At 48.2% G+C, this 26,075-nt stretch overlaps 1 protein-coding gene across 2 annotated transcripts in view; it reads left to right on the top strand.

Moving 5' to 3' along the window:
- The window catches only part of Plcg2 (phospholipase C gamma 2), a 126,419-nt gene that overhangs the window by 54,289 nt on the left and 46,055 nt on the right, over positions 1 to 26,075 (top strand). For both annotated transcript variants that reach the window (XM_021640035.2, XM_021640034.2), the window contains exons 4-12: positions 1,083 to 1,176; positions 2,112 to 2,159; positions 9,625 to 9,709; positions 12,041 to 12,124; positions 18,491 to 18,534; positions 19,059 to 19,131; positions 21,666 to 21,767; positions 22,990 to 23,108; positions 24,523 to 24,608. In XM_021640035.2, the coding sequence (XP_021495710.1) occupies positions 1,083 to 1,176; positions 2,112 to 2,159; positions 9,625 to 9,709; positions 12,041 to 12,124; positions 18,491 to 18,534; positions 19,059 to 19,131; positions 21,666 to 21,767; positions 22,990 to 23,108; positions 24,523 to 24,608 (735 nt within the window). The remainder of the gene's footprint in view (positions 1 to 1,082; positions 1,177 to 2,111; positions 2,160 to 9,624; positions 9,710 to 12,040; positions 12,125 to 18,490; positions 18,535 to 19,058; positions 19,132 to 21,665; positions 21,768 to 22,989; positions 23,109 to 24,522; positions 24,609 to 26,075) is intronic.

Raw genomic sequence — 26,075 nt, 5'->3', positions numbered from 1 at the left:
AAATTCGATTAAAGGATATTCATCTCTCTCTCACCATCCTTCTTTCTCTCCTTCCTAGTGATAGGGGGTAAATTTGGGGGGAATAAAGGATGGGAAAAAGAAGAATCTGCAAAGTAGCAAAGCCCAGCTACAAACAAAGAAGAAACAAAAAGAAAGAAAATAGTTTCAAGGATGTTTATCTCTCTTCGCCTCTATCCTTTCCCTCCTATTTAGTATTGGGGGTGAAACTGGTGGAATAAAAAGTGGTGAAAGAAAGAACCTACAAAGTGAAAAAAGACTGACTACACAGAGCAAACACATATATGCAGGTGCACACATGTACACAGCATACATGGATGCATGCGCACAGTTCACACGTTATACAGCACACATATGCATGAACACAGCACACACACATTCATGCATATACATGCATGCGCACAACACAAACATGTATGCACACAGTACACATATGTGTGGATGCGCACAGCAGTATATGCATACACAAATGGACACAACACATGGATGGATGAACACCGCGCACACACACACGTATACAACACAGACTCATGAACACAGTAAAAAATGTACATAACAGACTCACAGCACATACACATGCACACACAACACACATATTCATGTACACACCACACACGCACAAGCACACACACGAACCCATGTAGCAATAAACACACGTACATGCATGTATATGCCATAACTGTCTCTGTACGGCACACACATGGATGTGTGCACATAACACATATGGATGTACACACATAGTATACAGATGCATTTATGTAGTGCACATACATGCACACACCACACAACGCACATACTACACACATGCAGGTACACATGACACAGCACACACACAATACATATGAACCTGTATATATACCCACGGGTGAGAACATATAGAATCACATGTCTGGAGACGGGATTTCTGGCCATCCTAGTGGTGTGTCCATGAAAAAGCTGAAGAGCAAGCTGGGGCTATCGCTCAGTAGTAAGGCTACAGTTCACAAGGTCCCAGGTTCCAGCCTCTAGCAGGAAAAAAGAGTTGCCCAGAAGTTCACAGCCCCTCTCCCCAATTCCGTCTACAGCTGACTCCAAGGAGGACGCAGCGAAGTGGCTCTCTGGCCTGAAGATCCTGCACCAGGAAGCGATGAGTGCGTCCACACCCACCATGATTGAGAGGTATACATCTTCACTGTTCTCCTCCTCCTTCGTTCTGGGGCCTTTGGGAACATAGACCAAAGGGGGAAGATGGTTCATTGAGTCCCCAAGGTCATCAGGGGCCTGTGTGGTGAATCAGCAGCACCTGATGCTAGCCGAGAACTCTCCAGCGTTCCAGATGAGAGCTCTCTCCCTAGTGTTTTGCCTTGGCCTTTGGCGTGAGCAGGTTACTGCAGATGAGGTGGAAACACCCGTTTGTGTGTGTGTGCACGTGTGTATGAATCTTTCTTTGTATATCTGCATGCATATCTGTTCATGTACGTGCTTCTATATGCCAAATATGTGCATATATGTTTGTTTGTATTTGCATATGTGCACATGCGTTCATGTTAGTATATCTGTGTGTATGTTCACATTGTATATGTGTATACATGTACATATGTACGTGTCTCTGTGCTGTGTGTTCAGCACACATGTGGGTAGCCATCTGTGTGTGGGTCTGTGCATGCATGTGTGAAGTATAGTTCTTTGTCCTGAAAGGATCTAATGATGGATTAAAGCAGGCTGAAGCTGAGTCTTGAGGTGGTCACCCATGATGGCGGGTGAGGGCCTTCCGAGAGCTGTGTTTCAGTGCGATATGTGTGCATAGGATTCAGGGCTGGGTCTCTTCCTCCCATGGACCAAAACCTTCCTTCATGTGCCACTTTTCTTTTCAGCTGCTCGGGAATTATGGCAGGGAACTGTCCTTTATGCAGATCCCACGTTATCTCACGGAGGAGCCCTCTGGGCTCAGACAGGGGTCTTCAGCCACAGGGGAGGCTGGTTCCCAAGCTGTCTTGTCGAGGAGATTGGGGCCCTCTTCTTATTTTGGTGACTCTGTCCTCATTCCCTAGAGCTCTTTGAACTTGCAGTGTTTTCTGACTTTGTTCTCTTTTTGGCCTCAAATCTCTTCGCAGTTGGCTGAGGAAGCAGATTTACTCAGTAGATCAAACCCGAAGAAACAGGTAAGGACCGTTGACAGTTTGGCAGTTTTCTTTGAACTCTGACACTTGCTGGTTTAAGCATTTGGGGAGCAGGATGGTACAAGTCCTGTGGTAGAAAGGGTTCTGGGGTCGATGGTGACTGAATCCTCGGCATGATGGAGCTTCTGATGGAGAGCTCCAGTCTAGCTGCAGAGGTGACATTTGCCGTGTGTGCTGGGGGCCTCGTCACAAAGGATGGAACACCTTCCATGTCCTGGGAGCCCGGCAGGAAACATGGTGACCACGTTGCCTGCAGTGTATGATGGGAGAGACTGGTCCTAAGGGAGCATGCTTTGTTCAGCAACAGTGGTGTGACTCTGGGCAAGGATCAGGGGAAATCACCCCCACCCCCTCAAGCCCCTAGTTTCCGTACTTGGGATTGAACCTAAGGTCTCCTGCATGCTAGGCAGTTTCTCTATCACTGAGCCATGACCTCCTTGATGGATTCTAGGCAAGTGCTCTAATTGCTCTAGCTTTCTTTTTCTTTTGAGACAAAATCTCACTGCAATGTCCAGGCTGGCCTCCAACCCTCTCTGTAACCCTGGCTGGCTTTGATCTCACAACCTTCCTGCCTCGGTTCCCTGAGTTGCTGGGATGAGCATCTTACACTTCCAGGCCTGGATTTTTGTTGTTTTTTCAAAACAGATATTCAGCTTGGATTTTTTCATAGGCAAAGCAGTGCTAAACTAGGAACTATTTCCCTATTGGTGGACATACAGTGTTCTGACTTGATGTTAATTTTGTGAAAGATACTGCTAGGAAAACCTCAGCGTGCCTCTGCATGAACTTGGGCACATTGCATGTTGGGGTATGATGCCAGCTGCCCAGTGCAGGGTAGATTTCCAGCTTTGGTCCTGAGCGCCGACCTGCCCCATTCCCTCTGCTACATTGGTCTTTGTCCTTTGTTAGTTTAAAGGATGAATGGACACAGCAAACTTTGTTTAAACATGTGTTTCCTTCTGGGTTGGTAAGCGACCATCCTTTGGTTTATTTCCTTGTTCTGATTAATAATGAAGTGATAAAAGCCACCCTAGGGCTGGAGAGATGGCTCAGCAGGTAATCTTTGCTTTTGCAGAGGACCTGAGTTTGATTCTCAGCACTCATGGCTCGTGACCATTCATAACTCTAGGTTTAAGGGACCCAATGCCCTCTTCTGACCACCACAGGCACGAAGCACATATGTAGTACTCATACATGCACGTAGGCAAAACATTCATACACATAAAATAAATCTATAAATAAGGTCCCCCTAATCAGTTAATCAAACAAATAAGCAAAATAAAATAAAACAAACAAACAAACAACCTCCCCCCCAAAAAAACCCCACTCTTTTTTGTTTGTGGAGAATTTAGCAGGCAGTGTTAACTTTTTATAATCCTTGTCTCATTTTTGTCTCACATTTGACCTTTTGTTAAAAAAAAAGTTTATTTTGAGACTGGAATACGGTGTATCTGGTAGAGTGCTTGCCTAGCATGCATGCAGCCATGGCTTCCATCCCAGTACTGGTGGAGCTGCAGAATGTCTGTCACTCTATCATTCAGGAGGCTGATGAAGGAAGGTCAGAAGTTCATGGCCATCATCTGCGGCAGAGAGAGAGTTCAAAGCCAGCTTGGGCCATGTGAGGCCCTACCACAACCAACCAACCAACCAACCAACCAACCAACCAGTTAACTAAATTATTTTCCTCCCTTTTATTTTTAGTTTTCACATTTGAGGCAGAACTAGACGGCACCAGCTCTCCTGTTCTGTCCTTGTGTCATGAAGGTGACTTGGTGTCGGGTTTTTCCATCTGTCTCCTGTTCATTTCTGTCCTTGTGTAGTGTGCCTAGCTGGGTCGTGTATGACCTCTAGCCATGATGACCATGCTATTCCTCCTATGCCTTTTCCTCCCATCCATCGTCTCATGTCTGCCTGTACCTGGCTTCCCTCTGGGGTTACCAGGATGGAGGAGCTGGTGGGCTGTTGTGAGTTTTACATACTAATGTCTTTGGGTGTGGTCTTCTCTGAGATTGTGCTCATTGTGAGAACTGGCTCAGGGTGACAGAGGTGACAGTCTGCTTGCCACTGTCCCCATAGTGGTAGAGTTGTCTCCTTCTGTCTTTTATATGGAGCAGAGATGGACGCCTGCCCCTTGCTGGAGATGGATTCTTCAAATCCTGCTTAGAAACCCATTTCCCAACCAGCCAAGAGGGAGCCTGTATCTGGCGGTGGTCCCTGGCTGTCTCTCCATCGCCTCCTCTTCCAGCTTCCTCCCAGCAGGCCCTGCTGCTTGTTAACACCAAGAATTGGAAAATCCCACCTTCTCCAGGAGGCTCCAGGAATATTTCAAAAGGAACTTTGACCAAAGCGCTCCAGACAGAGCAGAAAGGGCAGCCCGGCCCGTTTCCCTCCCTTTCCTGTCGCCCACAGCGGCTGACTAAGCCTGTTTCCCAGAGGAAAACCCAGGCGCTGCCAAGGGCAAGAATGGACTGGCCTAGCTCAGGCGGAGCCTGAACCCCAGGTGTTTTCCTTGGCTCAAGCCCTGTCCAGCTTCTCTACTTCTCCTGGGGCAAGTTGGTAGCAGCTGCCTTTTGTGGTAGAATTGCTTGGCAATAGCCATCATACTAGGCCCATACCTACCTAATGTTCCCAGCCAACTATGGAGCGAGGCACCCATCTTACGTGTGAAGAAGACACTAAGGCCCAGAGAAGTCATTTGCTTAAAACAGCCCAGCGTTTTGGGGATGACACCACAGTTTGTAGTAGGCCTGCTACCTCTCTCAGCTTTTTTTTTTTTAATTTTTTTTTTTTTAGTGTAGACGTCTTTCCTTACCCTAGTCAAAACGCTGTAATAATAATGATAATAATAATAGTAATAAAAGGAAGTTAAGATGATGGTAAGACATACAGCATCACACTTCTCTTTGAAGTGAGTTTTAAGTGCACAGTGCTGTGGGCTCATGTTCCATCTCCTGAGCTGACAGTGAGTTCCATCTCACTGACAGGGTCCTCATTAAACTCTGACTCTGTGGCCTCTCCCTCCCAGGGTCCTGGGAGCCACTGCTCTGTATGATTTGGTCACCTTTGGTGCCCTGTAAATGGAACCATCCTTCATTACATCTTACACTCTTGCTGACTTCACTTGGAGTAAGGCCTTCAACAGGTTTACCTCCACTGTGGGCAAGCACCCTACCTTGGAGCTATCCCCCTCTGTCTGCAGCCTACTTTTTACGTGTGTGTGTGTGTGTGTGTGTGTGAGAGAGAGAGAGAGAGAGAGAGAGAGAGAGAGAGAGAGAGAGAGGGAGAAGGTCTGACATGGTCATCCAGGCAAGCAAGCCTGAACTTGTGATCCCCCTGCCTCTGTCTCTGGAGTAGCAGAGCCACCTTCTTTTTTTTTTTGAGGCTGAATAATAGTCCAAAGTTTGTTCTCTCTTGAGCTTCTTCTGCCATAGTGGTGCACGGTACACACATAGGTAGAAACAGCTGCAGAGGACCCTGAGCAGCGGGGACTGGCTAGCATCCTGAGGAACTCTTGTGCTCTTTCTCATAATGGTGATGTCCTCACACAGCCCCCCAGCAGCACAGAGATGGCCTGTTTCTTCTTCATCCTTACCAACACTCTCTTTCCCTCCATCCTTGCCCTCTGGGTTATGCCACTGAATTTGCATACTCAGAACAGACTTCCCTCTCTGGCTCTACAGGGACCCAGGGAAGACCGTTGAGTGTGCAGGGAGGTGGGAGAGGAGGCACTGCAGTGGGGGAGACAGGGGAGAGATCACTTAGGTCCTGGATGCAAATAGGTTTCGTGTGGTTACTAGCTGAGGCCACACCTGTGCAGATTCCGTTGCACTGGCCATCATTTTGTGTATGGGATTTAAAAAAAAAAAAGAGGTTTATTATTTTACATGTATGAGTACTTCGTTTGCATGTATGTGTGCACACTCCACGCATTTCTGGTACCCAAGGAGGCCAGGTAGGATCTCCTGGAACTGGAGTTATAGATGGCGGTGAGCTGCTATGTGGGAGCTCAGGACCTCTTGAAGAGCTGCCAATGTAACCTCTCCAGTTCCAGCTCCCCCTTTTGAGACAGGGTTTCACTGTGTGACCCAGGGTTGAGAAGCAAGTCCTCAGGGGAGAGGAATTGTCAGTCTCTTGAGGGCATGATAAACTAGCTCTCTGCCTCCTCCTCTTAGTTTCAGATAGGGGGAAGGGAATCCAGAACCGAAAAGTTTGCATTTTAAGTAATCCGTGGGAAGTGGCTTCAGGTCCCCAAAACAGTTTCAAGGAGCAGAGCCCTTTTTTCCATTGTAAGGTTTTGGCATCTTTGTAAAAAATCAGATGTCCATAGGTGTATGGGTTTATTTCTAGGTCTTCTGTTCGGTTCCATTGATCCACCAGTCTGTTTCTATGATAGCACCATGCAGTTTTTATTACTGTTGCTCTATAGTACAGCTTCAGATCAGGGATGGAGATGTCTCCAGGAGATCTTTTATTGTACAGGATTGTTTTATCGATTCTGGGTTTTTTGTTTTTCCATATGAAGTTGAGAGTTTTTCTTTCAAGGTCTGTAAAGAATTGTATTGGTAGTTTGATGGGAATTGCATTGAATCTGTAGATTGCTTTTGGCAAGATGGCCATTTTCACGATGTTAATCCTGCCGAGCCATGAGCATGGGAGATCTTTCCATCTTTCCATCTTTTGATATCTTCTTCTATTTCTTTCTTCAGAGACTTGAAGTTTTTTTTTTTTTTTTTTTTCTCATACAAGTCTTTGGCTTGGTTAGAGTTACACCAAGGTATTTTTTGTCTTTTGTGACTATCATGAAGGGTGTTGTTTTCCTAATTTCTTTCTCAGCCCATCTGTCTTTTGTGTATAGAAGGGCTACTGATTTTTTTGAGTTAATTTTGTATCCAGCCACTTTACTGAAGGTGTTTATCAGCTATAGGATGAAATTTACAGGCAAATGGTGGGAACTAGAAAAGATCATCCTGAGTGAGGTATCCCAGAAGCAGAAAGACACACATGGTATATACTCATTTATAAGTGGATATTAGACATATAATATAGGATAAACATATTAAAATCTGTACACCTAAAGAAGCTAAGCAAGAAGGAGGACCCTGAGTAAGATGCTCAATCCTTATTCATAAAGGCAAATGGAAAAGACATCAGAAGAGGGAGAAAACAGAGAACAGGACAGGAGCCTACCATAGAGGGCCTCTGAAAGACTCTTTCCAGCAGGGTATCAAAGCAGATGCTGATACTCACAGCCAAACTTTGGGCAGAGTGCAGGGAAAATTATGAAAGAAGGGGGAGATAGAAAGACCTGGAGGGGACAAGAGCTCCACAAGGAGAGCAACAGAACCAAAAAATCTGGGCCCAGGGGTCTTTTCCGAGACTGGTACTCTAAACAAGGACCATTCATGGGGATAACCTAGAACCCCTGCACAGCTGTTGCCCGTGGCAGCTCAGTGTCCAAGTGGGTGTCCTAGTAAGGGGAACAGGGGCTGTCTCTGACATGAACTCAATGGCTGGTTCTTTGATCACCTCCCCTGGAGAGGGGGTGCAGCCTTACCAAGCCACAGAGGAAGACAATGCAGCCAGTCCTGATGAGACCTGATAGGCTAGGGTCAGAGGGAAGGGGAGGAAGACCTCTCCTATCAGTGGACTGGGGGAGGGGCATGGGAAGAGAAGAGGGAGGAAAGGTGGGATTGGGAGGGGATGAGGGAGGGAGGGGCTACAGCTGGGATACAAAATGAATAAATTGAAATAAATAAAAAAATACATTATAAAAAACTAAAAAAACAGAAGCAGAGCTTTCATCCATGAGTACATGGGCCATTTAATTAGTGACAGATGCAGTGCGTGGCCCAGCTCCTCCATCACAGCAGCTGTGTGTGGCCAGCTGCTGGTGTGTTAAAGCAGCACAGATATAGAACTATACATCACTCTAGAAAGCTCTGTGAGGTTAGCCAGGTTTGGTGGCACATGCCTGTCATCTTTAGCCTCAGGATGCTGAGGAGTACACGGTGAGAGCCTGTCTCAAAACACCACACACACACACACACACACACACACACACACACACACGCACACGCACACGCGCGCGCGCGCACGTGCGCCCGCACGCGAAAGAAGGGGGGGAGAGAAAGACAGCTGTAATACTGCTTGTATGATATTTGTGGTTAATTGATTATTCTTCCTCAGTTTCCCTATCTGTAAAGAGTCTCCCTCCACCTTGCCTCCAGGATGGATGCTTGCTATATAATATTGATTAAGAATCTGCCATAAGACATTTGCTATAAGGAAGGAAGTTTATTGTGGAAAGGGGAAAGGAGAGGAGAGAGAGGGAGAGAGAGAGAGAGAGAGAGAGAGAGAGAGAGAGAGAGAGAGAGAGAGAGAGACAGAGAGAGAAAAAGGAAAGGGGAGGTGCCCCAGAGAGAGACAGAGAGATAGAGAGAGGGAGAGACGACTAACTACATAGATGAGTAGGGGAGTGAGGGAGTGAGGGAAAGACGACTAACTACATAGATGCTTGGATCTCTGGCCAGAAAGACCTGAATCTCTCACATGTGACCCATTTGGCATCTTCATCTCCCATGTCCTGTCCAGAAGGTCTTTGGGTGCAGCTGTTCTGGGTGGCCTGGGCTGCAGAGAGTCTGGTCATTGCTCAGACAGCAGACCTCTCTGAGCTTCAGTTTCCCCAGTGGAGGAGGAGAGGCCTGAAGGCCTGCCTCATGAGGTTTTTGAAGCCGGGGAATATGTTAGACCTCAGGGAGCAGAGCCCCAACCCCAATCCCAACCCCAATGCCCATTAGCATCAGCTTCATCGTCCCCAACGCTCTTTTTCACTCCTACTCTCTTCTTCACTAGAAGCTCCCAGAAGCTCAGGAACAGCTCCTGGAAATTTCCAACACCAGATGTTCTGGCATGATGATTATTGTGAAATTTGGTTTTAATCTAGGCTGCCACTGTCCACCTACCCCTGCCAATCCGCAAGCCACTGCCTCCACCCACTCTGAACCCTGGGCCAGAGTTTGGTGCTGTGTGTGTTTGTGTGTGTGTAGACAGATGGATGTGAGTACGGCCGGGAAGTGCCACGGCTTGAGTGATACCCAGCTGCCTGGCATAGAGCAGGTACTGCCTGCCTTTCCATCTCTCTTCTCTGGTTCACTTTGCTTGGAAACCACATGAGTTTTGTTTCTGAGACTCTTTGGGCCCCCGATGCTCACAGTGTTCTACCCACATTGGGTCTCCCACAGAACTCGCCTCCAGAGCCATGTCCCATGTGACCCATGTCTGCCACATGGTAGGGACCAGCTTCCATCATCAGGCTGTCCCTGTCCTCTGGCCCCCAAGTGTCTTGTTTCACATGGAAGGGCGTGCCAAGGCGGGTGTTGCCAGAGTTGTATAACCCCTCCCGCTCTGGCCTTTGAGGCTGATGGAACTGAGATCTTTCTCTCTGCAGCATCAGCCTCCGGGAGCTGAAGGCCATCTTGCCCATCGTCAACTTCAAAGTGAGCAATGTCAAGTTCCTCAAGGACAGGGTGGTGGTAAGTACCGCAGCTCAGCTGGGGATTGGGAACGCAGGCTTGCTTGGCACCGCTCTCAGGATCTCTTGCTGGCCAACTTGGGGCTCTGTAGAATGGCGCCCAACAGAGTCGTGTGCTTCCGGAGCGTATCAGTCCTGGCCCAGCCAATGGAGTCCTGTGACTGTTGGAGGCCTTTCTGAGGACGTGCTGAGGATGGAGCCAGTGAAGACTATGTTTCTGGATATCTGTGTAGATCTGTCTCTGCCAGTCTATCATTCATCAGTTCCTGGACCTTCCTGCAGCCTTTTACCTTGGTAACAGGGGCACACAGGTCCTTTGTAAATTGTTTTGGCAGATGGCTTCTAGCGGGTACCAAGAACATCTCCATTGCATTTTTTTGTACATAAGCCCTAGTAGCATATGCATTAGGCTCGACTCTCTTTTTGTCCTCTTTTTCCAACTATTCATTTTTCTGTCATTCTTTCTTTCCCCATCAAGAAAATTGGTTGTGTCTTCTGCACTGGAGCTGTGGGTGGGACAGCCAGGAAAGTCTCTCTGCCCCATGAATGATGGGATGAAGGAAGGCAAGGATGGATGGAGATGATGAAGGTGCCTCTTTCCCACAGAGAAATGTTGCCAGGAAATAAACGCTTAATCCCCAGAGCCCCCATGGGAGGCTCAGCTAGCCATGTTAGTGTCTGCTGTCATTCATGGGGTTCCCCTTGCTGAACAGCTTCGTTCTTTTGAGTACTCCAAGGAGTACATGGGTGCTCCCGGGACAAGGCACCCATGTGGATGCTGACTGTGTCATTGTGGGACCTGCCCATCTACCCTATGGTCTACTCATCACAGCAGAAAGCATGCATGGGAGCTTGAGAGGGAGAGGGAAAGGGAGATAAATGTTTTATTATTAATTCCTCTATGGCTTTCAATCTTGCTTTCTCTGAAACTCAGTTTTAAATTATATGTATGTAGGAGTATGTGCATGTGTGTGTGTGAAGACAGAGGCATTGGATTCCCTGGAAGCGCAGTTACAGGTAGTTGCTTGCCACCTGATGTGGGTGCTGGGAACTGAACTTGGTCCTCTGCAAGAGCAATATATGCTGTTAACCACGGAGCAGTACCCCAAGGCCTGCCAAACAGTTAAAGAGCCAGGCATTTTGATGATACTGTCTTGGTTTCAGAGATATCCTATGTGGGCAGCAATGGTGTTGCCATCTTACAAATGAAGAAACCAAAAGCCTAAAAGGGTCCAGTGAATTGTTCAAAGCTATAAAGCAACTGATTAAGGTGGGCCTCTGGCTTTCGATTGAGTGAATCAGGTTTTTAAAAACATTTTTTTTTTTTTCTGATTGGGTGATGACTCAGTCAGTAAATTGCTTGAGGACCTGAGTTCAATGCTCAGAACCCATGTCAAAAGAGCTGGGTGTTGGGCTGGCGATACAGCTCAGAGGACGGTATGCTTGCCCTGCAGTCTTGTCAGCCTGAGTTCAGCTCCCAGATCCCATGTAAAGGTGGAAGGAGAGAGCTGGCGCTATAAGGCTGTCCTCTGACCCCTACTGCACACTGTGGCATCCCTGTCCACACCGTACATGTGTGTACACAAAGCAGTTAAAAAGAAAACCAAACTGGGCATGGTTGGCATGCTCTTGTCACCCCTGCACTGGAGGGGCAGAAAGAGATGAATGTCTGGGGCCTGCTGGCCAGGAAACCTGTCAGTCTTGGTATGTTTCAACAAGGCTGGTGAGAGAACTTGTTCAAAACAAACAAACAAATGAACAAACAAGCAAACAAACCCAAACCAACCTACTAACCAACCAACCTACCAACCTCAAACAGCCCCCCCCAAAAGCCCCAAAACAAAACAAAAAAACAAAAAAGTGGATGCTGCTTGAGGAATGACATTTGAAGTTTTTCTTTACCCCCCCACGCACACACAGTAACACACAAATCTACAGCCACATACGCAAGTACACACACTTACCCACCACTACACAAAAACACGTACACACGTAATATATATGTGTATCTATGTTGCACATATAAAGCATATTCATCAGGAGTGTGTACTCGATCAGCGGATCTGAATTTGGTAATCGAAAGAAAGCATCTCACATCCAGATAAGGGGAGCTCCTAGAAACGTGGCCAAGACTCTTCCTTCCTGGGGTTCCCTGGGGCTCAAGGGTGGGAACCCTTTGTGTTCCCCCAGGCAGGAGACTGGGGAAATCACTGGTATTTGGGGCTCAGAGGATTGCGGGTTGATGGCAGCCTTTCTCTTTCTGTGGGGAGGGCAGAGGTGTGATGGTGGACACCCAGCTATGTGTACTCACCTTTGCTTTCTGCGCTTACAGGAAATTGGTGCACAGAAGGATGAGCTCAGTTTTGAACAGTTCCATCTCTTCTATAAAAAACTCATGTTTGAACAGCAGAAATCGGTAAGAAGGCTCTCGGCTGTTTTTGTGTTTCTGGATGCAGAGCTGAGACACCCACAAGAAGGGTTTAGCTTTCCACTGAGTCAAGGAGGCACAGATGAGAGTGACAGGGGATGGATGACTTTAGGAGACTGGCAGATAACCTTAACCATGGCGGAGCTGTGGGGCAAGTGTCGGGGGATGGGGCTTGCTGACCTTCCTGGTGGGAATTTAGCCTCCATAAATTTGATCAGAATTCTGAGTGCATGAAAAGAAAACAGTACAATGAACACTGAACGATTAGACCGTTCTGGAAGAGAATCCAGAAACTTATTCATAGTCATCTCTGGGTTTTATGCTTTTCTTTGGTTGTTTTTGAGACAGGATCTCCTGTAGTCCAGGCTGGCCTCAAACTTCCATGCAAAGCTGGCCTTGATCTTCCAATCTTCCTGCCTCCAGCCCATGATTTTTGGGATCATAGAGTGAATTACCACCGGCAGGTTATAGATCAGAATGTGACCAGGATTTTGTACATGCTATGCAAAGCTCATTGCCAATAACATGCTTTCTCCAATGAGGCCACACCTATTCTAAAAAGGTCACACCTCCTAAACTTTACGGTTATTCAACTGGGGACCAAGTGTGCAAATATATAAGCATAAGGGGCCTTTTTATTCAAATCAGCACATTCCACTCCCTGGCCACCCTAGGCATGTAGCCATATCACCATGCAAAATGCATTCAGTACAACTTCAAAAGTCCCTATGGTGTTTCAGTCCCAAGAGTACTTTTAATGTTCAGAGTCTCTTTTGAGACTCCTGGAATTCTCTTAACTGTTACCCCCTGTAAAATCAGATCACATACTTCCAACATACAATGACACAGCACACACACACACACACACACACACACATACACACGTTACCATTCCAAAAGGGAGACAAGGGAATATAGTGAGGAAATACTGGACCAAAGCAAGACTGAAAACTAGTAGGGCAAACTCCAAATTCTGCATCTCCATGTCTGGTGTCAAAGCACTCTTCAGCTCTCCAACTACTTTCTCCTTTGCTGACTGCGACACACTTCTTTCTCTGGCCGGTTCCACTCTCTGTTAGCCGCTTTCCTTGGCAGGTATCCCACAATCCTGGCAATTCCAACATCTTGGGGTTTCTGATGAAATCCAGGCTTCACCTTCGTAGCTTAATGCAGTGACCTGTCTAGGCCTCCATGCAAAAACTCCCCCGACACTTTCCTGGCCTCAGTGGTTTTCCTTAGTTGCAACAGGAGAGTCCATAACCCCTTCTATCTTTGACTATAAAGCCAGAATCATGTGACTAAAGCTGCCAAGTTCTGCAGCTGGGTGGGGCTAGAAAATAGGCTTCTCTATCCATTGCAATTGCCCCAGTTTCTGCTGTGGATGGTTTCCTTCACTACTTAAGTTTTTCTTTAATTCCTTCTCACAAGTTGGAAGCTTAGGTGGGTGGGGTCTTGTCCTGAGGTCACCACTCTCTTTATTCCATTTAACATCTGGCTTTTCTTTAAACATTTTATCTTTTTGAGCGTAGTATTTTGCTTCATTACACTTCTTGGTGTCCCCTTTCTCCTCAACCTGTACATTTTGTGTTTTTCCTTGCTCAGCTTGCTCCTGTTCATTACAGATCTGCATAAGAGTGATTACTAATGAATGTATGACATAGTTAGAACTAGGATGTCTTGAAATCTCCTCTGCCAACACCATTAATCCAAAGTTCTTCGATTTAGTGTGTGGCAGATTTTTAAAGGGGGCAAACAGCAGCCGCATTCTTCACCAAACTATCAAAAGAACTATCTCTAGGTCATTTACTATTATTCTTTCTTTCTGAAATCTCTTGAGCAAGGCTATCATAATCTACATTGTTCTCAGCACCACCATCTTCCACATTCCTATTAAGCCCTGCTTAAAGCATTCAACAGATTTTCTAGCTCAAAGTCCACATCCCATTGACAAGTAGCACCTTCAGGCCTGTCACAGCACTACCCCGCTCCCAGCTTATGTCTCAGTCACCGTTCTATTGCTGTGAAGAGACACCATGACCAGGCAGCTCTAATGAAAGAAATCATTTAATTGGGGCTGGCTTACAGTTTCAGAGGTTTAGTCCATTATCACCATGGCAGGGAGCTTGGCATCACGCATGGCCCTGAATCTGTAGCTGAGAGTTTTACATTTGATCCTCAGGCAGAGAGTAAGAGAGGGAAAGAAAGAGGGAGGGACAGAAGGAGGGAAAGAGAGGGGGTCAGGGCTGGGCCTGGCATGGGCTTTTGAAACTTCAAAGTCCAATCTCAGTGACACATCTTTTCCAAGAAGGCCACACCTCCTAATCCTTCCAAACATGCAAATACAGGTCTATATCTCAGTGTTCTACTGCTGTGAAGAGATGCCATGACCACAGCAACACTTACAAGGGAAAACATTTAACTGGGGCTGGCTTACAGCTCAGAGGTTTAGTCCATCATCATCATGGTGGGAAACATGGCAGCATGCAGGCAGACATGGTGCTGGAGAAGGAGCTCAGAGTTCTCCCTCTTGATTCGCAGGCAGCAGAAGTAACTTGTCAAACTGGGTGTAGCTCGAGCATCTGAGACCTCAAAGCCTGCTTCCACAGTGACATGCCTTCTCCAGCAAGGCCACATTCCCTGTGGACCAAGCTTTCAAACACATGAGTCTGTGGGGGCCATTCCCATTCAAACCACCACAATGAGCCTTTGGGGCCCTTCCTTTTCAAACCACCACAACTAGCAATTAAGAAAATGCCCCCACAGACATACCCACAGGCCAGTCTGGTAGGGACAGTTCCTCAGTTGAGGTCACCCCTTTCCAGGTGACTTCAGCTTTTACCCATTGAGCCATCTCACTGGCCCTAGTGTGTTTAATATATATATTAAATTATTATATCTATCTATCTATCTATCTATCTATCTATCTATCTATCTATCTATAATTGATTTGCTGGGTACAAGTAGAGAAACAGAGGTGTGAGAGTTGGGATAACTATATTCCATCCTTAGCCTTTGATTAAGTCATGTTACAGAAGTCATTTTTTCCTCACTCAGTCTTCTCCATGGGTGTTCAGTGAGATCGCTATTTATAAATAGTTAAAACTATATAAACTCACTTTTAAATAGGAACCTGCAACAGCAACAGCAAAGCCTTGTGCTTCTTGGATCAAAGTACTTTGTAAAGTTTCAGTCTTTAACTCTTAAAAAAAAAAAAAGGCCAAACACAAAAATGGTGTGTGTATGAGCTTTGATGGTGACAGTTGCCATCTTAGGTAATTGGCCTGAACAAAGCTGCATTCACTCAAGATAAACAGCTGTGGGGATGGGTATCTCAGCGGTTATGAACGCTTGCTGTTCTTGCAGAGGAGTTCAGTTTCCAGCACCCTCTGAGGGGCTGTGCAGAACCACCTGGAACTGCAGCTCTGGGCACTACAGCACCCTCTTCTGGCCTCCAGTGGTACCTGCAGCCATGTGCATGTATCCCCTACACTGACAGACACTCAGGAAAAAAGTAAAAATGAACAAATGAGAGGCTCTAAGTAGGTTTGACCGTCGTGATCCTGGACAGTTCAGAACACCGTTGGACACACAGTGACAAAAGCTAAGAATAAGTTCGGCCCCAAAGCTGCTTTTCCTGTCAGTGGGGGTTGGTGGTACAGAACTGCACAGGAGCTGCATTTCTTTCTTTTCTCTCTCATTGGTGCTGGAGACCAAACCCAGGACCACACACACAACACGTAAGCTTTGCCACTGTCTTCTGTGTTCCTACTAGGATGTCCCATTAAGCCCCACCCAAAGTCCCTTGTGTCTCAGTCACTGTACAATTGCTATAAAGAGACACCGTGACCAAGGCAACCTGGGTCCCCTCCCCAGCCCAAGATGCATTTCAACTTGCACTTTTTCATGGTGAAGTGACCTCACTGTGTAGCCCAGGCTGCCTTAGAACTTTCTATGTGGCCCAGGTTAGCCTCAAATTAACTGTCCTACTTCAGCTGCCCCACCACACTCGGCCACAATTGAAACTTTTTATTATAATTCTTTTGAAAGTGTGTATGCACGTATGCTTGTGTGCCTGTGAGTGTGAAGGGAGCGGGAGAGGGATGGAGAGGAATGGGAAGGCAGGAGAGAGAAAGGAGGCAGAGTAAGGAGTGGAGGGAGCGGGGAGGGTCCGGAGCTGGATATTGACTGATTGAATGAGTTTTACGGACTTTCTCCTCTCCCTGGAATGTGCTTGCAGGAACCCTGCGGAAACATTCAGCCATGCCAAAGGTCGCCCCCTGGTGTTCAGAGTGCTACATTGAGCATGAGTTGGCATCTCATTGTTCTTGGTTTGGCCGGTGGTGGTTTAAGCAATTTAAAATTAATGACCTACATTTAAAACCCAGAGTTCTGGGCCTCCTCTTTCTCCTCTTTCTCCTTCCTCTTTCTCCTCTTCCTTCTCCTTCTTCTGCCTTTTCCTTTTTTTTTTTTTTTTTTGAGACAGAGTTTCTCTGTGTAGCCTTGGCTGTCCTGGAATTCATTCTGTAGACCAGGCTGGCCTTGAACTCAAAGATCTACTTGCCTCTGCTCCTCAATGCTGGGATTAAAGACATGATGCAGGACCATCTCCCTGCAGATTTTTGACTTTTTCTTCTTCTCCTCCTTCTTCTTTTTTCCTTCAGCTGAGGCAGCAAGAAAGAGGATTTATTGCACACCAGTTACACTTGGCCACAAATGAACAGAACTAGTCCAGAATGCCAAAGGTCCAGGGCACAGGGCCAGCGGGACTGTTTTGGTTGTAGGGAAGGCAGCCAGTTTCAGGTGGTCTCGGTGAGATGGTGTTTCAGGTCCCTTGAGACGGCATGGCTGACAGCTGCATACAGGCAGCTTGTACCAGCACCCCGGCCTTCAGCATCCCTCACTTCTGCTGCCTTCGTGGTGCACAGACTAGTTTTCTTGGACCTCTGCCTCACCTTTCTCCTCTTGCGCTTCAGCCTGCGCGTTTACTTCTTCTGCCTCTTGGCTCCTGAGCTCCTAGGATGAGGTGGGATGAGGTATTGAATTTCCAGGGTCTAAGGAGTTGTCATGGAGACCTCCGATGCTCACGTCTGAATCTAGGGAATGGGTACTTGCTTCTCTGCAGCCAAAAGGTTTCTGACTTTTAATTGCCAGTTCTCCTTGCATCTAACCACCTGCCTGCGTTGCAGCTCTCAGGGCTTCATGTTTTTTGAAGGTTGGGCAGTAGCAGGAAAATATATAAATACTGCACCCTGGTAAACTCTAACCAGGATTTCACATTTCCCAATTGGCACTGATGCCCGGCCATGGATGCTTCCTGTTAATTCTTAAAACATCCGTGGTGAAAACAGTTTCAAGGGCTAGTGAGAGGGCTCAGTGGGTAGAGAGGCTTGCTGCCAAACCTGACGACCTGAGCTTGATTCCTGGGACCCACATGGTAAAGAATTGCATCCTGCTTCTTGTCCTCTGACCTCCGTGTTTGTGCCCCTTCCCTCCATCTTCATTCTTCTTTCCCTTTGCCCCTCCTCCACTCCTCCTTCTCTTTGCTATTTGAGGCTTAGATCAATTATTAATCAAGAAAGCACACTACAGGCATTTTCTCAACTGAGATCCCTCTTCCCAAAAGACGCTAGCTTGTGTCAACTTGGCAAAAAATTAACTAAGACACTTGATTCTGTCTTTATTTATTTATTTATTTGCTTAAAAAAAAGATTTATCTATTTATTTTTTATATAGCCTGCATGTGCGCCTGCACACCAGAAGAGGGCACAGATCTCACTATAGATGGTTATGAGCCTCCATGTGGTTGCTGGGAACTGAACTTAAGACTTTTGGAAGAACAGCCAGTGTTCTTAACCTCTGAGCCATATCTGCAGCCCCCATTTATTTGTTGTTTTGAGACAAGGTTTCTTGTGTGGAGCCTTGGCTTTCCTGGACTAGCTTTTGTAGACCAGGCTGTCCTCGAATTGAGATCCACCTGCCTCTGCCTCTCAAGTACCCGGATAAAAGGCGTGCGCCACCACCGCCCAGCTGCTTCAGTCATTTTTTAAAAAAGTAATTTTTCCTTTATTATTATTTCTTAGATTTATCTTGTTTTATGAGTATTTTGCCTTCATGTACTTATGTCACCACATGTGTGCCTGGCAACCTGTGGAGGCCGGAAGAGGGGGTTAGAGCCCCTGGAACTGGAGTTAGAGCTGGCTGTGAGCTGCCGTGTGGGTTCCAGGATCTGAACCTGCCCCCTCTGCAAGAGCAAGGAACCCTCCTAACTGCTGAGCCATCCCTCCAGCCCAGCCTCAAACCAGTCTCACCGGCATGAAAGGATTTGTCTGACAGTTTCTTATTTTCTCATTTCAGATACTCGATGAATTCAAAAAAGACTCCTCCGTGTTTATCCTAGGGTGAGACACCGCTGACAGATTGCTGCGTCTTAGGGCCTCTGTGTCCTAGCTGGCCTCTGGTGGTGGGGGTGGGGAGTGGGGGCGGTGGGGAGTGGGGGTGGGTGCTGACCCCAGGCTTGTAGCGAGTGAACTGCTTCTGTAGGATGTGGGGTGTTCTGAAGAAGGTCTAGAAGATTCTGCTGGGAGGACCATGAACTCAAGCTTCTTCCTAAGCTTCAGGCAGTGTGATGAACCAAAAGAGAACCCTCCTCTCTGCTCTCTGCACTCCCTGTCTCCTGATGTTGTGGCCTTCTGCTTCCGTCCATCTTTGCTGTGCTCCTCGGACCTCCTGTAGCTCTCGAATGCTGTCCGGGACCTCCAAGGCTCTTGTTGGGGCCCTTCTCTGAGTCTCTCAGTCTTTTTTTGTGAGGGCCAGTAGTGTGTTAGTGTGTTCAGGGTAGTGGGGCTGGGGTTCAGGGTGGAGGTGGACCTCTTCTGGTGCACGCCCCTCTCTAACCACCCCGTGTTGCTTTCTCCGAGGGCAGGAACACAGACCGCCCCGATGCCTCTGCTGTCTACCTGCAGGACTTCCAGAGGTTTCTCTTACATGAACAGCAGGTGAGAGGATTGCAAGGTGGGGTGTCAGGGATGCAGTGCTCCCTCTGCAGCCCAGGCTGGCCTTGAACTCCTTCTGTAGCCCAGGCTGGCCTTGAACTCCTTCTGTAGCCCAGGCTGGGCTTGAACTACCTCTGTAGCCCAGGCTGGCCTTGAATTCCCTCTGTAGCCTAGGCTGGCCTTGAACTTGTAGTCCTCCTGGCTCAGCTTCCTGAATAGTTGATATGACAGTCCTGTGCTTCACATTTTGCTCTCTGTTGGGTTTAATTGACTGCATAGAAGCCAATGACCGAGAGGCACATTTCCCACGAGGTCAGCAGCCCTGAGGTTGGGCAATGGCGGCAGCTGGCTGGGTGTGCTGGGCAGTGGCTAGTTAAGGGCTTTGATGTTTGTCATGAGTACCGCACCTGCCAGCGTGGGACACTGAATGAAGGCGATGAGAAGTTTTGCTTGCTTAGCCTGAATCCTTAGGATGTGAGGACATTAAACCTAGTGGGCAGTGAATCCTTTTGGGTGCAGTGTGCATGTGTAGGTCTGAGGACCGCTTGCTGGGGCTGCTAGAAGCTCTCCTTCTACCAGGAGTGCTCCAGGGATCAAATTTTAGGTTGGTGGGCTTGGTGGCAGGTACCTTTACCCTTGGGCCATCTGACCACCCCATAGGTGCATTTGAACCTTCACGTCTTGGCCTTCTGAACTTCTTTGGGAAGATCCTGGTCTCTGTCAGCTAGAGTGGTCCCCAGTTCTGTTAGCAAGTACCTGCATCTTTAGATAAATTGTGTGCTTTGCAGGGGAAGCAGAGAAGGGCTTGTCCCACTTTTTTGAGACACTCAGGCCAGCCAAGGTGTTTGTATACAGTATCCCACACTTTGAGTTACTTGTTGGAACAGTCCACATTCCTCCCACCCTCAAGAGCTGAGGACCAAATCCAGGGCCAGCACTCTACCACTGAGCTATATCCCCCAAACCCACAGTCCATGCTTTTAACACCTATCCTCTCAAGGAAACCCACAGCCTGCTGGCTGGATTGGTGTCTGTGATCTGAGGAGATCTGTTAGTTCACCACAGTCCTATGCTGCTGAAGTGGGGTCTCCTCACGCTGTTTCAGTCTGTCTCTGGGCTTCCGTTCTTTCTGACATCTGTCCTGGCCCTGCCTACCCAACCACACACTTTTCTCAGGCACAAGGAGAGACACTGTAGAATGTCTGACACCCAGAAGGCATTGTGTCTGCGAGGCGTCTTTCATCTTGTGGCCTGTGGGTATTTGGGGTTTCAGAGCGTGGAGAGGAGAACAGGTCACTGGATCCTGCAGGCGCTTTCTAGAAAGGAAACACTCCCGGAATGTCCAGTACTGTGCTGAATCTGCTGGTGGAACTGGACTTGTCTGTCTGGGTGGTGCTGCATGGCCGACCCCTGGAGGAAGAGGATGCATGGTATCCATCTAGGTCCCCTTTCCTAAGCTGAATGGTTTGGAACCAACTCTGACACATATGAGCTCTGGAGACCTGGGGTCCTCTTGAGGTAGTCCTGAGCCTGTGTGTCCTCCTCTCTAGGTGACAGTAACATTATATGATTTGCAGGGTGGGGCAGACCAGAGGACCATACGGGATGGGGCTGTTTGAATAAACACCATGAACTGGAAGCCTCCTGCAGTAAAGACTGCTGTGCTAAGCACACAACTGACTCCATATGGTTCCACCCCCAAACCTGTGTAGCACCTAACTATTGTTACCCTCCTTTCATGAATGAGGAGGTATGAAAAAGACATGTAACTTGTCACCCTGGCTGAGCCAGGGGAGATACCCCAGGAGGCTGACCGTATAGTTACTTTTCTCATTGCTGTGACCAGAAAAATCAATTCCAGGGGCAGGGCTTATTCTGGCTCAGAGTTCGAGGGGCTACTGTCCACTATATTTGGGAAGAGATGGCAGCAGGTGGGAACCATACAGTGACAGGAGCGGGGGGCCGGCCACCTTGCCTCGGAATTCAGGAAGCAAGAGAACAGAAAGTGGGGCTCAACTATTAAGCCTCAAGGCTTAACCCCAGAGGCCTAGTTCCCCTAGCAAGCCTCCCAACTCTGGAAGTTTCCACAGCCTTTCCAGACAACACCGCAACCTGGGAACCCAGGTGTTCAGACACATGAGCCTGTTGGGGACATTTCATGACCAAACTGCAAAACTAGCATAGCCTACCGTGCTCCCTGGCTCGACATCCGGGATCTAGTGCCCTGAGTTTTTGGCAGACTGTGGTCTGTCATTCCTTTACTTTTATAGATAAAGTTTTATTGGGATGCAGCTGTGTTCATCTTCCTGTTGTTGGTCTGTGGCTTTTGAACGATGACGGCAGGTAACCCTGACCTACGCAGAAGGCCTTTGCTGGGATGCAAAGGCCACGCTGGGATGGGGCCTTGGTGTGTGGGCCCGGATGGCAAGTAGACTTGAAACTGGATGATGGCTCAGTCTTTGATCACCTTGACGAGGTCCTGAGAAGGACTTTGCCTGCATCTTTGGTGATTTTGTGTTGTCCTGGTCGTCTTTAAGGAGGCCTGGGCTCAGGATCTGAACAAAGTGCGGGAGCGGATGACCAAGTTTATCGACGACACGATGAGGGAAACTGCGGAGCCCTTCTTGTTTGTGGACGAGGTGAGTGGGCTGTCGCGTGTCGATTGAACAGGACCCTTTGTCCCTTCCCCTCAGAAGGTGTCCCTGGCAGGCGTCCTAAGACAGATCCATAGGTGGTGGTTTTCCTTGGGGTGGGGATTATTCCAGCCTTTCATTTTCCTGATTCTCACCTGGGTGGGATTATCGATTTCGCCACTAGAGGGCGTTCGCCATCAGGGAGAAACCAACTAAACAGAACAAAGGCCGGATGGGCGTGCTTGAACGCACAGACAAGCCTTGACTCTGATCCTCCTGCTTTATTCTTCTGGGATGTATCAGGGTGAATGTGAGGTGACAGAGCTGAGCTGCTAGGCTGGGTGTTTTTCCACCCTTTGATGTTCTCATATCTGTAATTCTGTGGGTAGGTACTGTTTTTAAACTCTATTTTAGTTAGGGTTCCTTAAGTTTCTACTTCCTTTCCAACCCTCAGTCCTAGGTAGGATAGAAAAAAAGGTTAGAAGAAAAAGGGGGCACAGACCTCTTTAGACTTAGTTCTGCTGGTTATGGTCATTGGGTTCTTTTGGGGCAACACCAATCTCAGACCTCAGGCCATCCAGCAGTCCAGGTAACCAGCAACCCTCTTCTTTCTCCGTGTCCTCAGAGCCTTCTCCCCATCTGTTTGTCTCCTTGCTTTTTCTCTCTCTGATCTGTTGTATTTATACCCTCTCTGAGTCCTCAGAATTACACTCTCTTCAGCGAGCCAAGATCACACACCTCTCCAAGCTGCACGAGGCAGTTATCAGCTAAGGACAAAAAGCAACTCCGTAATCCCACACTTGGGATTAAGACAAAAACCCATTCCCTGTAACATAACTGAGTTTTTAAAGAAACCAAAAGTTGTGCTACTGTTCTGTCTTTGAAACTGAGGGTTGGACTTACGGAGGATTAGCCACCGAGATGACGTAAAGCTTCTGCGTGGGCAGCCGGTGGGTGCTCCGGCAGCAGCAGACATTTTGGGTTACAGGTTAAAAGGGGGAATGATGGGCAGGTCCATCGGGCGCTTATGTTGAGCGGGATGGCTGCAATCTGAGCCGGCTATACTGAAACCTGGGGAGACTGAGAGGTGCCTGGGGATCATCTACGGGGTACCGTGTGCCAGAGCCGCCTGGCTGCATGGGCACTGGCTTAAAAAACAGCAACAACAAAAGCAAGTAGATTCCGTGCCTCTTGTGCCGCCATGACTCCCCACTGGCGTCTCTTTCAGTTCCTCACGTACCTGTTCTCCCGAGAGAACAGCATCTGGGATGAGAAGTGTGACGTGGTGGACATGCAGGACATGAACAACCCCTTGTCCCATTACTGGATCTCTTCTTCCCACAACACGTGAGTTTCTGGATGAGCCCAGGCTGGCCCTGGCAGAGCTGGCAGGGGCAGTCACGTTCTCAGGTTCGTGGAGAGGAAGGCTTCAGCCCGAATAGCTGCTATTCAGCTATCGGGCACCAACAGGGGGCCGGGGCGAGAGGAGCAGCCTGTGCTGAGGCCCTGGGGCAGGAGCAGTTGGGAGGCATGTCTAGGGCTGGGGTGAAGAGTTGGGAGGGTGGCAGCAGGAGAGGCCAACCTAAGCAGAAGCCTCTTGTGACTCACAGAAGTGGCAGCAGGGAGCCTCTGGCCACTTCAGCCGGAGAGTGACAAGCACTCATCCACCCTGGATGCTTATGCTGATTGCAAGAGTGGAGTGGCTCAAGGGAGCGAGGGGGAATGCTGCCTTTCCGCATCAGTGTTTGCTCAGCCTTTCAGGATGAGGGTGAAATCGTTGACTTCCGGGCTGCAAAGCGCTGGAGAAGAGCACTTCCTGAAGTGCTCTGTCAGGTGGGGCACAAGCAAGGACCCCTGTGTGTCATCCTCTAGGTATTTAGGAAGGTCGACTCTTTTCTAGGGGATCAGGAAGGTTGTTATGTCTCGAGTTACTTCCTCAGAACAGAGGATTCTCCAAGCCTGGAGACCGCTGAGGAACGTCCTGAGAGGGAAGGTAGCATGGGGAGAAGGCAAGGCTAGAACAGTTTGTATTTTTCAAAACATCAGAAGCACTCCTAAATGGCCTAATCAATAAATGGGCTAACAGAAGAATGGATAAAGAAAATGTAGTTCATATGTAACGTATACACACACACACACACACACACACACACACACACACATAGATATATACACATATATATATCTCAACAGAATATAACATATATATCAATGTAACACACATATCAATAGAATTTTTCGAAGCTGTGGAGTCATGACATTTGCAAGAAAAATGAATGGAGCCGTAAATCATCATGTTGAGGGAAATAAGCCAGACTCAGAAACATGATTACTGTGTGTTTAAAAAAAAAAAAAAGAATGATTTTATGGCAGTTTTGTTGACTAGGTTTATGGTACCATAAATTTTATCGGGAGTTATTGAGCCTGCTTATGCTGACCTCTGACCTCAGTGATGAAGCAAGGACCCATGTCTGCTGGTACCCAGAGCCCAGTGGGCAGGTACAGGAGGTCACTAGCTTACTCTCTGCTCTTTCTTTGCTCCTGACACCCTGGGCCCAGGTCTCCAAGAAGGACTGCACTGTCTTCATCTCACTGTGCTTGTCTCACTGGTGGTCCCAAACCCAAGGCCTCAGGATGGCATGCATGTGGCCCAGACCTTAGCTTGGGTGTCTGTAGATCAGGAGCTCTTGGGCTCAGATGATCTCCAAGCATGAACTGTGTCCAGGATGGCCTCCATGACTTGGCTCCCTCTGTCCCTCAGGTACCTCACCGGGGACCAGCTGCGTAGCGAGTCCTCCCCGGAAGCGTATATCCGCTGCCTACGAGCTGGCTGTCGCTGCATCGAGTGTGAGTATTCTGTCCTGGCCAAGATGATGCAGTTAAGTGGAGCTCTGAAGCTCAGTGTAAGATAACTGTCCCCAGGCAAAAGTGACATCAGGCTGGGCGGTAGGTTGTTGCGCCTAGAAAGTGTCCTGACACACTGGGAAGGGAGGGGCCAGCAGCAAGGGTCACTTCTGCTCAGAGGGACAAAGACATATGCCCATGAGCATGCCACACCCAGGAGCCACGAGTCTAGGCTTGAGAGCAGGTGCAGTCTGTGGCCAGGCTGGTGGCGGAGCCTTGTGTGTCTGCCTTTTCTCATCACCTCTTTGGCTCTTTTGTGTGTTTTGTGTGTGTATGCACGTGCATGTACACATGAGTACATGTGTTCACGTGTGTGTGTGTCACCATGTGTGTAAACCCCAGAGGCTGACATCAGTTCTTTTCCTCAGTCACTCTTTATTTTTAAGAGAGAATCTCTCAGTGAACCTGTAGCTCTAGTCTAGCTAACCAGCTTGCCTCATGGATCCCTTGTCTACACTTTCCAGCATCTACATGGGTGCTGGGATTTGAACTCTGCTCCTCATGCTTACACAGTAAATGCGTTATCCTTTGAACGATCTCCTCAGCCTGTCCGTGGCTCTTTCCTTCCCAGCTGCATTTTATGACCAAAGCTCTTAAGTGTCTGGGTTAGTTAGTATCCCATCACTGTAGCAAAAGACCCAAGACGATGAATTTAATGAGAGAAGGTGTATTGTTCTGTATCTTGGGTTGGGAGCGTTGCTTTGGGCCTCAAACGACAGGCCATGGCAGGAGTGTGGTAGAGCAATGGCTCTCCATCATAAGGTAGACACTAGGAGAGGAAGAGACCGGAGTCCCACAATCCCTTTCAAGGACACGCCCTCAATGACCCAACGTCCTCCTCCTCAGCCTCCTGCTTCTCCAATAACCAAGCCTGGTGACACTTTCCTAAGCTGTGTATGTGGCTGAGGAAAAGACCCAAACCACCGACTGCACCTCAAGTGTTTTCAGACCTGCTTCCTCTGTGCCAGACTTCAGCGGTAGCCGCACCTGGGCCTCCCTGGTGTATGCTTTTCCCTCTGGGAAAAAGCTGTGAGAAAATGAAGTCAGAAGCCACCAGCTTCGGCGTCCTCGGGGTTGCCCACGTTCCCCACAGATTTATTTCTATTTGCACAATTTGCCAAACAGTTAGAAAGCTGTTTCGTTGCTCTAAGCTGTTTCCACTGGCGAGAGAGGGGAGCCTCGAACAGCGGACACAAGCAAATCAAACCCGTTATCAATAATTTATGAGGAAAGACTCAGGGAGTTTCTCAGGGAAGTGAGTTGTGTTCCTGTAAGCCTGTGGATATGACCACACCCGTGCAGGTGAACTCAGGTCAGCCCTGGGAACAGAGCTGGTACCAGGGCCTAGCTTCCTGGTCTCAGCCCAGTCACGTGTCCTGCATATCTGCTCACTCTTGGTGGCTGTGCTTG

The sequence above is a fragment of the Meriones unguiculatus genome, chromosome 10, assembly GCF_030254825.1.
Source record: "Meriones unguiculatus strain TT.TT164.6M chromosome 10, Bangor_MerUng_6.1, whole genome shotgun sequence".
Classification (NCBI taxonomy): domain Eukaryota; kingdom Metazoa; phylum Chordata; class Mammalia; order Rodentia; family Muridae; genus Meriones; species Meriones unguiculatus.
Note: the sequence above shows the minus strand (reverse complement) of the source record. Positions and strands in the feature narration are given on the sequence as shown.